The sequence below is a fragment of the Anabrus simplex genome, chromosome 1 (assembly GCF_040414725.1).
Source record: "Anabrus simplex isolate iqAnaSimp1 chromosome 1, ASM4041472v1, whole genome shotgun sequence".
Taxonomy (NCBI): Eukaryota; Metazoa; Arthropoda; class Insecta; order Orthoptera; family Tettigoniidae; genus Anabrus; species Anabrus simplex.
In genome coordinates this window covers 538,079,352-538,094,800 of record NC_090265.1, presented here as the reverse complement: position 1 = coordinate 538,094,800, position 15,449 = coordinate 538,079,352, and the positions used below count along the sequence as shown (strand labels likewise).

Genomic DNA, 15,449 nt, shown 5'->3' with positions numbered 1-15,449 from the left:
CCTTAAAATAAATGGTGGTAGTGCAACACGTTCATTTTTCTTATAACTCGGTACAGTTCTTTACTATTCCGTAGGCCTACAGTCTTGATAACTTATCAACTTGTAACACGTTTCCAATTAATTAAGCAAAATACCGGTAATGATGATGGTGATGATAATAATAACCTGAAATTAAGAGGTGGCATAAAATCTCAAAACAATATCTTCATTAATGGTGAGATAGTGAGTCCTCTAGAAGTTATGTTCACTGTCTCACACAAAGGAACAAGAATATTCATAACTGTCACTTTACTAAAACGAAACCACCTTCAAATTGTTGGTCACATTACATTTTGAGAGGATTTTCCATCTCTACTGTGTGCACGGAAAGCATTCTGTGAATGAAATGCAACATATTCAGCAAAATCATTATCCTCCATCTTGCTGCAACATAAGTGAGACACTTAAGTGTGTGTGGGAGGTCCACTTATAGCAATAAGTGGGACACTTAAGTAGGTAATATGAAATGAAACCTGGCTTATAAGGGGCACTTATATATAAGTGCAGTCTATGAATTCGGCCCTAAGTGTCCAAAATAAGAAGCGATCATATACATGCTATACATATCTTGTGGAAATGAAAGAGAAACTGCCTAACACACTTCACACACCATTGTCTTTATCAATATGAAAAACAGGAGTACCGTTGACATTGTCACGATTTCTGTGAATTTTCTGTAAACAATTCTAGAAGTTCAGACACTGCGACTGTAGGGTCTGGCGTACGTCCTTGCGTCCTATCTTCAGGATTGTCAAACTGCAGACATGATGAAGCGAAAAATTTCTCTGCCGGTTCCATCTGCAGCAAACATTGCAGAAATATCTTCACTGTTTTATCTGAAAGCAGTGCAGAGAAGTAATCCTAGAAAAGCTTCAATTTCTATATTATCAGTGTCCTGAATCTCGGGATGGTCCATCCGCTTGTATTTCTCTCTCATATTCTGCATTTTGACATTAGGGCACTAAACCTTATGTTTTTTGACATATAACAGATTATTTTCCCTGGCAAATATAAAATTGCAAGCACTTCTACAGTCAATTTGATTGCCAATTCTTGCTTGAGCACGTAACGCAAGTAAGCGAATTATGTTGTGGCTCGGGTTGCGCACATTTCTAGTAGGTTCTTTAGCGGGCCATTTAACAGTTTTTACCATAGTAATAATGCTGTTCTGTGGATCCCTGATCTTCACATTCACAACCTGTGCCTCCTTTTTCCGAGTCAGTATTATGATCACTTTCAATAGCAAAGTCACTGTCCACATCAATGAATTCTGTACCTAACCATTCTGTTACTTTATTTTTGTACCCAGGACCTTCTGGCCTTATAGCTCGAGATGGACTACCGCGGTCTGCCATTGTTGAATTACGAACAAAATTTTAAAAGCTATGAGTTCACCTCCTACAACTTAAGAAACCACACATTTAAAAAAATGACGTGGTGTCTACGAAGCTAATCGAAAACTTGTCTACACACTGAGAAGTGAACGATAATACTGAGGACGGATCTCTGATGATGAAATGTTTTTTGACATTGGGATAAGACGGTACTGCAAACAAAAAGTGTCAGTTCACGTTGTGTGCTGAGGGGTGAACATATATCTCCTTCAAGGAACCTGTCAGACACCACGTCACCAATGAGGGTTAAATACATTACTTCTATTGCTCAGTTTGCTGATTAGAAGTAAACTTGAATATGCTTGTTTAATATGGACACCTTAATATCAGTCACATATAAATAAACTTTTAAGGGTTCCAAATAAGTTTGTGTTATCTTTATTTTTTAAATACCAGCATTCTCTTCATGCCAGGACTAAAGGTCACATAAGTGGTTACAGGAAGTCCTTAAGTATGCAGAAGGAATAAATGCAGTTTCTTTTTTTACACAATGTATGGTGTTATCAACAATGCAGAATATCTGAAAAGCATAAATTTCAGCATCAAAGTGTTCACTCCACGTGTGTGTCAACCACTTTGCCCATGCACATTGGCACATTCTGAGTTTAACAAGAATGTGTGAGACTTATAACAGGTTAGCATCATCTACGAAGCTGCACATTGCGTCAACACCCGCTTGGGCCATCGCAATGCTTTGTTTTAAGTGGACTTTGCTGATGAAGAATCAACCAGATTGTATAGGTATTATTTAGTCATATTTTATTAATGTACTGTATATCAATATAGCCTATTGGTGGAGATTATTCTTTAGTTCATGTTATTTCATATTTTTAAAAATTATTTTTATTTAAATTTTTAAATGTTTCAGTTTTATAAATTTGATAGGTTTGTTTGGATATTTTCTCTTCTTTTCCTATTCTTGATTTTTTACTTTGAAAATTATTTGGATTTATGGGCATAAAATTCATTGTAATTTCAAAATCTGTTGGAATTTGAGCTGTGCTCTGTTACAGGAAAAGAAAATTCATTCACTGGCAATCCTGTTACAATATTCAAGGCAAGACTATGGACGTATATGTAATGCTATACTGAATTTGCAGGACATTACAATTTGGCATAGAAAATCAGATGGAAGTTGTGGAAAATTATAGGTAAAACTTCCAAAACGAAGTTCCTAAATGAAATGAATCTAGTAAGCCATGAATACTTTGTATACTGAAAAGGAAATCCAATTTACAAGCTCATCAAGAAGCTTAATTTTGTTCTTGATATAAGCCTAACTAATGATCATAAGCCATCTATATATATAAAATAAGAGTTTTGTCTGTACATTGCTCAGAATTTGAAAATAATGGTATTTCTGTATCGGTCATGTCCACAGTAACAAGGAAATGATCTTTTTACTTTTCTGTAATTTGTATCTGCCTGTCTGTCTATCTGTTTGTATGAATGTACATGCATCACAAGAAAACGGCTGAAGAGAATTTCATGAAAATCGGTATGTGAAGTCGGGGGATGAGCCACTACAATCTAGGCTATAAATCATTTTATTCACGCTGAGTGAAATGGTAGTTTAGGGGAAGGCCTAAAATTCAATTCTCAAATATTTATATTATTAGTGATCCTATTGATAAATACCACTTAACTAAATTTACATAGAATTAAATTTTCGATCATTTATGTCTTATACATTTTTACCGTACCGGCTATGATAACAGAGATATTCATGAATTTCGATTTTTCTTGCTAAGTCCATATCAACGCCGAACCACGAGAAAATGGATGAACAGAATGTAATGAAATTCAGTATATAGAGTCGGGGAAGAAGAAACTACAGTCTAAGCTATAAATAATGTTAATGACCTCCGGGATGAAATGGTAGTTTAGGGGTAGGCGCAAAAATTTAATTTTTATATATCTATGTTATTGGTCCCATAGAAAAGTACTACATAACAAAAGTTATAGAGAATACAATTTCTGATCATTTATGTTTTATTCAGTTTTACTGTACCGACTATGATAAGAGTAGTATTTCAGAATCGAAATGCAAATGCAAAGGGCTACAATATCGAAAGCGCATAACTTTGATCAACAATAACATTACATTGACCATTGTTTGTTGTGATGTTCTTTTCCTCTTATGGTGCCCTCAACTCTGATAGATAATTTCTGTCTGTCTGTATGTACACGCATCATTAGAAAACGACTAAAGAGAACTTAATGAAAATCGGTATACAAAGTCGGGGAATAAGTCGCTACAATTTAGGCCATAAATAATTTTATTTACGCTGATAGAAATAGTAGTTTAGGGGAAGGCCTAAAATTTATTTTCAAATATTTGTGTTATTAGTGGTCCTATCTTAATGGAAATTGGTATTCAAACTTGGGGAATAAGTCGCTGCAATCTAGGCTATAAATAATTTTATTCACGCTGAGTAAAATGGTAGTTTAGGGGAAGGACAAAAATTTTATTCTTAAATATTTCAGTTATGAGTGGTCCTATCTCAATTAATATTGGTATGCATAGTCTGAGAATGAGCCACTATAATCTAGGCTATTAATCATTTTATTCACGCTGAGTGAAATGGTAGTTTAGAGGAAGGCCTAAAAGTTAATTCTCAAATATTTATATTATTAGTGGCCGTATCGACAAATACTACATAACCAAAGTTATATAGAATTAAATTTCCGACCATTTATGTCTTAAACATTTTTACCATTCGGGGTGTGACAACACAGATATTCATGAATTTGTAATTTTGCTGCCAAGTCTATATCAGCGCTGAGCAACGAGAAAATGGTTTAACAGAATTTAATGAAAATTGGTATACAGAGTCGGGGAGAGAAACAAGTCTAAGCTATAAACAAATTTATTCACCCTGGATGAAATTGTAGTTTAGGGGAAGGCGTCTAAAATGCAATTTTTAAATACCTATGTTATTGGTCCTATCGAAAAGTATTACATAACAAAAGTTGTAGAGAATACAATTTCCGATCATTTATGTTTTATTCAGTTTTACCGTACCGACTATGATAAGAGTGGTATTTCAGAGTCGGAAGAAAAGTAAATGCGAAGGGCTACAATATCGAAAGCGCATAACTTTGATCAACAATAACATTACATTGACCATTGTTTTCTGTGATGTTCTTTGTCTCTTATGCAGCCTCTCAACTCCGATAGATGGGATTACTGCTGCGTACGAGTTTAACAGTCTGACTGAATATTGACGGGAAATAGCTGGGGAGTTAGAAAAATTTCTTCTTTAGCATGCCATTCCTCTGGTTCATACATTTTGTGATACAGCTGGTACGAAACACACTGGTTCATCATAGTATTCCAGCTATTCAATCCCTACTCTGACGCGCTGTTTTGAATGAGCAGTGTTCATACTTAAGGCAGAGGCTCACTTAGTAGTAGTAGCAGTAGTAGTAGTAGTAGTAGTAGTATGGCCTGGTCTAGAATAACAATTTAGGCCTATTCCAAATTATAGCACCACAATTCACTGAATAATTCAAAATTCAACTCTGAGAAGAGCTGTTTCTTAAGAAAAGGTCCTTCCTCTTTTTTATTACATTCTACATTCATTTTATTCCAAATTAGCAGGGAGGAGGGGGTTTCTCCTCTGGCTTGGAGGAAAAATTTGCCTCCACAGATAGATTTTTCCGGTGCCAGTGTAGTAGATTTTCCAACTCATCGGGTACTCCTAGGAAACAGATTAGTAAAAGGGCATAGTTTATGCCCTAGGAAGTGCCACTATTCGAACCTCTCCCTGCCGAAAAAAGACGAAGTGTGTTCACGGATCACGACTGTCTGCGGCTTTCATCATTCCAGCTCTGGAACTTTGGACTGTTAGATCGGCAGTGTAGTCCTGTTCGTTAAAAGTGAGAAAATGTGTGGTTTTTCATTTGATCGAGTATTTCATACGAAGGCATTGCATTTAATCGTGCCATTCCTACTGACTTCTTTGTAATGACGTATGTTCATTTCACTTGGGAAAACCACTAAAATAGTCCTTCTGAGGATGTAAAAAGGCAGGTGGAGAGTGAGTGTCTACCATTATAATGACAACTCCCCAACCTAATTGTGACTGCCTACCCTTAGAATGAAAATTCCGTAACTCAGTCTCCATATGAGAAAAGACGTTTGGTGACTTCCCCGTCGCGTTTCTAGGGTAACCTAGAATTCTGTATACAATGTAAAATTCCACAGCGAAGCACGGGCACATCAGCTAGTCTACCAATATATCATGCTACTGTTCTTAATAATCACCTTATTTGTTTCTTATAATAGAGCTATATTCCTATACTAGCAAGATACCCGTGCTTCGCTACGGTATTATACTGAAATTTATAATTGAATGCTTATTGTTTTAGATATATAATCCGCCGAAATTCGCGATCTGACTCGTTTTCTGCGAGAATCCGCCAAAATTCGCGATCTGACTCGTTTTCTAATAGATTACGGCAAGTTTCGTCCCATTTTTCAATCTTTCTTTCCAGCAATCGATTTCGTACTTCCCGGGCTAGGTCCAGGTATTCCACCCAGTTAGTTTGGTCCCTAAATCTTTGCCATCTTTTCCTATAAGCATTTTTAATATGGTTCAACTCCTTCAGGGGATCTGTCGTGGTGTCGTCTTGGGTGCCTTGGCGTTAGCCTACTGAACCCGCGGCCGGACTGCATTCTTCGTCATTAGCCGTCCAGGACCCGTTTCCAGCGTGGTCCGCACATATGACGACGGTCCAGAACATTATTATTATTATTATTATTATTATTATTTGTTCTGGAACCCACAGCAATATGCAAGACCGCTACTTGGCGGTAAAATACATCTGCTGCCATTGGCATTGCTAACAATGTGACCAGCACCATTGTTGCGCGTAGGCAAGTGTGCGGAATTTCTGGCGATACGAATGACATACCTCCGTGTATTATTGACCTTATTATAGAGGTGAACAATTTGACAGCCAATCTCATTCCTATCGTTTATTTCAAATGTGTTTAAATTTTTATTTATATGCCAGGAGAATCTACTCTAATCTAAGAACGTTCTCCGAAGGAAAATATGGCTGTTGAAAAAGAACCCAGGAAAGATTAAAAATGATCGGTTTATGATCAGAATAAGTACATCGCAAGTCTACAGCCTGTTTCCTATCATTCGACAGGATCAGGGATGGAATGAATAAAGCCCCATCTAGTGGCGACAATAGGAATTGTGCCGGCTGCCGAAGCTCCCCTCTGGGGCAATGATCGATGAGTGACAAATGAAATGATATATTGGACAGTGTTGCTGGAATGAATGATGACAGGAAAGCCGGAGTATCCGGAGAAACACCTGTCCCGCCTCCATTTTGTCCAGCACGAATGTCACATGGAGTGACCGGGATTTGAAACACGGAACCCAGCTGTGAGAGGCCGGCGCGCTGCCGCCTGAGCAACGGAGGCTCCTTATAAGTACATTACGAACAGTAAAATCAATTGGTCTCACCTCCTTTTACACCCCACCGCCGTTAAGTTTATTTACCCCCACCCTCCAAAAAATTAAAAGAAGGCGTGTTTCTTTATGTTTAGAGGAGATTCCAAATACAAATGCTCACGTTTATTACCTTCAGTTTTGAGATATAAGTATCTCCTTAAAAATAATTCACTTTTTTAACTTCCTTCCACACTCTCCCCCCCCCCTCACAAAGTGATATTAAAGCAAAAAATACTTGTTCCTTTAATAGTAAAGGATCTTCTAAATACCAATTATCACCACTCTAACCTCTTCAGTTTTTGATTTATGTGTCCTCATGAAAGGAATTCAAGTCCTTTTCACTCCCCCCCCCCCAAGATTGTTTCCCCCCCAAAACGCGCTTTTCTTTGTTTTTAAAGGAGATCAAAATACCAATTTTCACGTCTGTAACAACTTTAGTTTTTATTAGTTGTATGTATTCTCATACAATTAAGTCAATTAATTTTTTCTATCCTTTAACACCCCAAATCCCCTTCATTGGATTTTCCGAGAATACGTGTTTGTTTACTTTTAAAGCAGATTCCAAAAATAAAATTTCACGTGTGTAACATCCTCATTTTTGAGATATCAGTAGCCTAATTAAAAGAATTCAACACCATTTTCAGTCACTTTTACCCCCACCCCCCACTACCCAAGTTGTATTTCCGAAAACTAAAAATACACTTTTCTTTATTTTTAATAGAATAAAGAAATGATCATTTTTCACTTCTGTAACATGTTAAGTTTTTGGAGATATACTGTAGAAATTCTCATTTTAAAATTTCACCCCATTTTTGTTCCCCTTAAGTGGAGTTTCCAAAGACAAGTCACCTATGTTTCTTTTCACTTACAGGAGATTCCAAATACCCACTATTTACGTCTCTAACATTTTACGCTTCTCAGATATTCTGTAGATATAATCTTTCAAAAAATTCACCCCAATTTGCCACTCCTGTTTAACCGCCATTAATTGAATTTTCCAAAAGCAAAAATATACGTGTTTCTATATTTTTAAAGGAGATCCCATTTACAAATTTTCAGTTCTGCAATATCTTCAGTTTCTGGGATATATGTATCCTCATTAAAGGCATTCAACCCATTATTCACCCTTTTACACCCCTCCTATTGGGATTTAGAGAAAACAAAGAAATACGTGTTCCTTTATTTTTAAGGGTGATTCTAAACACCAATTTTTACATCTGTAAACGTTTAAAGTTTTAAGATGTAGACACACTCATTTTAAAAATTCACCCCCCTTTTCACCCCCCATTATTTGGATTTTCCAAAAACGAAAAAATACCTGTTTCTTTATTTTTAAAGTAGATCCCAAATAATAATTTTCAGGTCTGTAATATCTTCAGGTTCTGAAATATAAGTAGCCTCATTAAAGGCATTCAACCTATTTTTCACCCTTTTTCACCCTTGCTATTAGGATTGTCCGAAAACAAAAAAGTACGCGTTTCTTTACTTTTAAAGGAGATTTCTAAATACCAAATTTTACATCTATAAACTTTAAAAGTTTTGAGATATAGATACACTCATTTTAAAAATTTCATCCCCCTTTTCACCCCCCATTATTTGGATTTTCCCAAAACGAAAAAATACCTGTTTCTTTATTTTTAAAGTAGATCCCAAATACCAATTTTCAGGTCTGTAATATATTCAGTTTCTAAGATATAAGTATTCTCTAAAGGCATTCAACCCATTTTTCACCCCTTTTCACCCCTCCTATTGGGATTGTCTGAAAACAAAAAAATACGTGTTTCCTTATTTTTAATGAAGATTCTAAATACCAATTTAAAGTTTTGAGATATAGACACACTCATTTTAAAATTTCACCACCCTTTTCACCCCCTTAGCGACGGAATATCCAAAAATCCTCTCTTAGCGAGCACCTACATCTTAATATGAATATATCCCCAAATTTTCATTTCTTTATGTCCGGTAGTTTTGGCTCGGCGATGATGAGTCAGTCAGTCAGTCAGTCAGTCAGTCAGTCAGTCAGTCAGTCAGTCAGGACAAGCTACTTTATATATATAGATTTTTTATACAAAGTAAAAAGTCTGGTACCTGAAAGAGGATCTACAGTCACCAACAAGCTTTCAGCGCCAACAACAATACAGTCATTGATCCCATCATCACTGACATCCATGAGGGAGCAGTCAATATCATGAGGAAGGTGATACAGTCGTTTCCACCAAGCCACTTCACCAGTTGATCCAATCAGCGACAACAGCCCACCACCTTTGGTTGGAAAGGTCTCTGCAACTTCTTCATTTGGCTTTGGTTGTCCCAGCAATGAACTCAGAATATCTCCTCGTAATAAGAAGACTAGATTGTGACTACGGCCAGCAACACCAGACACCACGCTTATCCTGCCTTTAAGTTCTGAGTCAGAAAAGAGAGATTAATTAATATAAAATTCATACCAGATATAAAGAACATTAACAAGAGGTTTCAAAACAATGATATAAACAGAAAATGAACACATAATAGATTACCAAATAAACAGTCACATCTGTCCATTTATAGTCAGCTAGAGTACAGAGAAATAACAACTACAAAAAGTAGCTGTTATTTTACTGACTACACAGTATAATGCACATATATAACTGAAAATGTCTGACCTCTGCCTTAAGACACTTATTCATGCATCCTATTGCCACACTTCTAATAGTATTAAGGGTTCTACCTTCACTACATTTCTATTTTTTTCAGGACTCTATGCTTCCACAGAGTTTACAGCAGGTCTTCCCCTCCAAAACATTCCACATGTGATAATCCAATGAATTAAGATAGGGGTTTCCCAACGACCAACCAAGAAAGGCAATTAACTCTGGCAAATTTAACTACCGCCAGCATTGTGTTGTCACTCCCTCCGGCAGGAATGATGTCCTGCTGGAAGTGCTAACCTGTAAATAAGAAGGTGTTTAAGGGCTTCATAATTGTTTCCAGATTATTAGTTTGGTATTTGATGGAAAAGTAATTTAATAGATACAAGGGCCCACGCCACTGGCTGTGCAGAAGTGTGTGACTAGGGAAGATAAGTCCATGCGCGTACCGCCATGTTGTGGGTGCTCCTCAGCTTGACGAGGAGATCGTAGTATGGAATTCATGCATTAACTTACACTTCGCACATATGAAAACACCCGCCCTAGTAAATTAATGGCAGAATACACAGACTACTGTGTACACACGCAATAAATATACATAATATCAAGTATGTGGTAAGATCAAAAGGTACTTATGTGTGAAAACTGAACACGTTTTGCACTGTACTGAACAATCGACACAAAACCTTTGGATAGCCATAAAAAAAATCACGTTAGCAGACTTAATAAGAAGACTGAAAAATACACTAATAACAAAAAATATATATAAATAAATAAATATTTGAAATTCCATCCCAGAAAACAGGAAAAGGCAGAATATAGGCCCAGTGGTACCTCAAAAATGATCATGTTGCTCACTTTATTATAAGGGTCATGTCTGTAACTGAATGCTTGAACATTCCGAACAGATACATGTAACTGAAACGTAGACTCTACATTTTAGCTTTATTGAAAGTCATGAAAAGATTTTATTTCACAGGTTTTCTCTTTGTTGATTTTGAAAATTCTTGCCATCAGTACAGAAGTTTGTAAATACAGTATTTAATTAATTGTGTTCTCCAGTCCGCTGATAGGTACTTTTATCCCAAGATCTAGAATCATACTTAAGTTGTAGACTTTTATCACTTGAACATGTCTTCGTCATTCCTCTCTCATAAATCATTAGAGCAAATTTTACTCAAATCTGTGAACAGATCATTTAAAAATTGCATGACTGCAGAAATCTTTCTAAAAAACCACATACATTTTTTACCATTTTATGGGTATGAAATGCTGGCCCCGCGGTGCAGGGGTAGCATGCGTGCCTCTTACATGGAGGCCCCGGGTTCAATCGCGACCAGGTCAGAAATCTTTACCTGGATCTGAGGGCTGGTTCGAGGTCCACTCAGCCTACATGATTAGATATGATGTTAAGGCAAGGACTTGGTCACTACAGTCTCGCATGGGACAGAACGCAGCTTGCTCTATTGGGATCAGATGTTCAATTGCAGGAGCTATCCTGTTCAGAATTAGCCTTTCCAGTAGTTTATATATAACACACAATAGCGAAATTGGCCTGTAGTTCTGGGGTAGAGAAGGGTCCTTTCAGAAAGCTGACTGGAAACTGTACTCCTCGTACACTGATGCTAACATACGATGGGTAAAACCATCTCCTGAGAACTACGTCCGTTTCGTGGGACTAATCAAGGCTGCTGCTAAGCGAAGTATTCCGAGAGGATTCCGTAAAGATTACATACCTGGGTGGAGTGAGGAAACTAGCCGTATATACAAAGAGTACGAACAAGACAACAGTCATGAGAAAGCTACCGAACTGCTGGCATCCTTGGACAGTGGCAGGAAAGAAAAGTGGAACAAAACTGTTGAAGGGCTCAGTTTTACTCACTCAAGCCGGAAAGCTTGGTCTCTTATCCGAAAATTGGACTCTTCAAACAAGCCAGCAAGAAAACGATCATCTATAAATTTCGAGAACATTGCCAACTACATTGTCTCCTCATCCAGGCCCATGAAAGATAAGAAATACAGCAGAAAAATTTGATCTGAGCTCAAGCGGTTAAGACAAGAAGCTGAACATCATACCATCTACTCTCGACCATTTTCTCCAGAGGAAGTACAACATGGCCTGAAGTCCCTTCAGAATGGTAGAGCAGCTGGATTTGATGGTGTATATCCAGAGCTACTGAAGAACTGTGGCCCCGCAACTGTACGCTGGCTGGCGTCCTTCTTTAGCAGCATACTGCACACTGGATGTGTACCCCCAGTATTTAAGAGAACCAAAATCATCTCGATACTGAAGCCAGGAAAGGACCCTTCTCTACCCCAGAGCTACAGGCCAATTTCTCTATTGTGTGTTACATATAAACTACTGGAAAGGCTAATTCTGAACAGGATAGCTCCTGCAATTGAACACCTGATCCCAATAGAGCAAGCTGCGTTCCGCCCCAAGCGAGACTGTAGTGACCAAGTCCTTGCCTTAACATCATATCTGGAGACTGGTTTTGAGAAGAAATTTAAAAATGTTTCTGCCTTGATCTGTCAGCGGCCTATGATACTGTCTGGAGAGAGGGTCTCCTCCTGAAGCTCATCAAGATTGTACCTTGTCTTAAGGTGATTACTTTCATTGATAATGTATTGAGTAATCGATTATTCCAGGTATTCTCTGAAAATTCCAGGAGTAGATTTCACAAATTGAATAACGGCTTACCGCAAGGTTCGGTCATAGCCCCTATACTGTTCAATTTGTACATCCATGATATCTCAGAAACTGCAGCTCGGAAATTCATTTATGCCGACGATATAAACCTAACAGTACAGAGATCTACTTTCAAGGAGGCTGAGGATATACTGCCTGAAGATCTACGGGTGATGGATGAATACTTTAGGAAGTGGAGACTTCAGCCAAGTCCGTCGAAGACAGAAGTAGCCGCATTCCATCTCAACAACTTAGAGGCTACTTACCAGGAATCAACTTTTGAAATACAATAGTACACCAAAATACCTAGGCGTAATATTAGACAGATCACCGACATACCGAAGTCACATAGAAAAAACAGCCGCCAAACTTAAGACTCAGAATAACCTGCTGAGCAAGTTAGCTGGAACTTCATGGGGAGCTGATGACAATACTTTGCAAACTACCACCTTGGCCATGGTATATTCTACAGCTGAGTATTGTGCCGGAATATGGTTAAATAGCTCTCACTCAATCTAATTGACATCCAACTTCGCCAGGCAAATGCGTATTGTATCCGGCACGCTGTACTCAACTCCAGTGCAATGGTTACCTGTCCTTTGCAACATCTCTCCCCCTCATATAAGGAGACAACAAGCACTTAATAGCTTATGGTGCAGAATAGTGAAGAATGAGGCCCTTCGTATACATCAGGATATAAAGCAGCACACTAAAACTAGGCTGAAATCAAGAAAACCAGCGTGGAAGACAGCTTTGGACCTCTCATGTCTTCGGTTCAATCCCAGGAATGCCTGGAGAGAAGAGTGGAGGATGTCATCACCCAGTGGCTTATGTGATATCTCCGACCCCAGCATGAAACTGGCTGGCTTTAGTCTGCCCCGTGCTGTTTGGTCAACCCTGAACAGGATCCGATGTTGTGTCGGTAGGACTGGCGCAGCCTTACATCTGTGGGGATGCGTAGATTCTCCCTGCTGTGACTGTGGTGCTCAAGTGCAGTCTATCAAGCACATAGTTCAAGAGGGCCTCCTACGTGCATTTCCTGGCTCTGTGGAGGAATTTTTTGAAGTAACACCAGAAGTGATTACATGGATAAAAAATTTGGACATTAAAATATAAAAGTGAAGTCCTGATGCTGTCACCAACTTGAATATTTTGTATTATGTTTGTATATTTTGATTGTCATGTACACATCATATGCTAATATAATTTCAGAGCTATCTGACAGTGCGTTAATGGCCGAGAGGATTTGTCGTGCTGACCATGTGACACCTTGTAATCTGCAGGTCTTCAGGCTGAGCAGCGATCGCTTCGTAGGCTACGGCCTTTCAGGCCTGTTGTGCCATGTAGTTTGGTTTGGATATGAAATAACATAAGTGAATGAGTAGAACTTAAATGATCATATCTGTGTGATTTGGACTTAGGTAAATGCTGCCTGACATTCGTTACACTGGAGCTAGCCTGCCTCTAATGGGTGGTGGGAATTAAAATGAGCACGCACTCTTTACTTGCGAATTTAGAGCATGCACTCGCAATGAGGTGAATAAAAACTGCATGTCGCAAGCAGTCACTCACAGCAGACCTGTGACCTTGAGCACACACTCCAGTCGCTTGAGTAGCAGAGTGGGCGCTCTAGATTTCTGGTGAATAAAGATAAAGCAGGCACTCTTTCCGGTAAGCGCCTGCTCATGTTTCCTTGAGCTAACTCAGTAGGTGACTCCAAATGATAGTGTCAAGTTCAATAGCATGGCAGAGGTAATGGTGGTGGTTAATCGGAAAAGGAAATTATATAAACTTCGCAGAGAATCATCTCAACTTGATTACAGAGTGTTATAAAGGTCCAGTAAGGAGCATGCTGAAGATCCTCCGTGCCTCAGACGGCAGCGCGCCGGCCTTTCACCATTGGGTTCCAAGGTTCAAATCTCAGCCACTCCATGTGGGAGTTGTGCTGGACAAAGTGGAGAAGGGACAGGTTTTTCTCCGGGTACTCTAGTTTTTCCTGTCATCTTTCATTCCAGCAGCACTCTCCAATAAAATATCATTATATTTCATCTGTCAGTCATTAATCATTGCCCCAGAGGAGTGCGACAGGTTTTGGCAGCTGGCACGATTCCTATCCTCAACGCTTCATTCATTCAATTCCTGACCCGGTCACATGACTGGAAACAGGCTGTGGATTTTCAAGGAGCATGCTGAATGGTTAGCGGAGCATTTCCTTGGGCACTCCAAAGAAACAAGAGGTGGTACACTAACAAATGAAGAAAAAATGTAAATCATCTTGCGTTATGTTGGTGACCCTGGGTTACAGAGTGGAGTTGGTGAAGACATCTCGGAGAACTGTGTCAAAAACATTTTCGCAGGTTTTGACATGAACAGAAATGAAAGCAGATTATTAGATAAAATTCCAACAAATGTTGCCTAGATGCAGGGAGCACGGGCTAAGAGGCAAGAATGTTTGAGCTTCCCTTATGCTGTCCGAACTGTAGACTGTACTCTCGTACAAATTCAGAAGCCACATGTTCATGGGAATGACTACATTTACAGAAAAGACGTCCCTAGCATTAATGTGCAGGCCACTTGCAATGGAAAGGAAGAATTCAACCAGTGTAGATGTATCACGGCCTGACTCTGTCTATGACTCCCGAATTTGGAGAAACTCCGGTGTCTGCAGAGTTATGACACCTCCGTAGGAAGTCGAAGGGATGACAATTTCTGCAGATCTTACAACTTGCTTACGTCACACCAACATAGATAGGTCTTATGGCGATGATGGGATAGGAATGGCGTAGGAGTAGGAAGGGAGCGGCCGTGGCCTTAATTAAGGTACAACCCCAGCATTTGCCTAGTGAAAATGGGAAATCACGGAAAACCATCTTCAAGGCTGCTGACACTGGGGATCGAACCCACTATCTCCCGGATACAAGCTCACAGCTGCACACCCTTAACCGCACACCCAACTCATCCGGTCCTGCAGATCTGGCTCCTTAAAAATTTAATTCAATTGGCAATATATTATTTTCATCATAATTAATGTTTGTTATTTACGTTATAGGCCTACCATCTTCCTCAATTTATTAATGTCGTAATATTCAGATGGCCGATGGTAGTGTTACTCTCCCCCTGTATCAGATTCATCAGCCGCTTTTCCCATTATTTTAACGATATGCATTTGTTTCCCGTACGCTTTAATTCTACTTTATATTTCAGTATTGTTTTCATGTTTCGT

At 38.7% G+C, this 15,449-nt stretch overlaps 1 protein-coding gene across 1 annotated transcript in view; it reads right to left on the bottom strand.

The window, feature by feature from the left end:
- Positions 1-15,449, bottom strand: part of LOC136869123 (uncharacterized) — a 76,013-nt gene that overhangs the window by 45,785 nt on the left and 14,779 nt on the right. Inside the window, exon 4 of the mRNA XM_067144826.2 lies at positions 8,996-9,313. Coding sequence (XP_067000927.2) covers positions 8,996-9,313 — 318 coding nt within the window. The remainder of the gene's footprint in view (positions 1-8,995; positions 9,314-15,449) is intronic.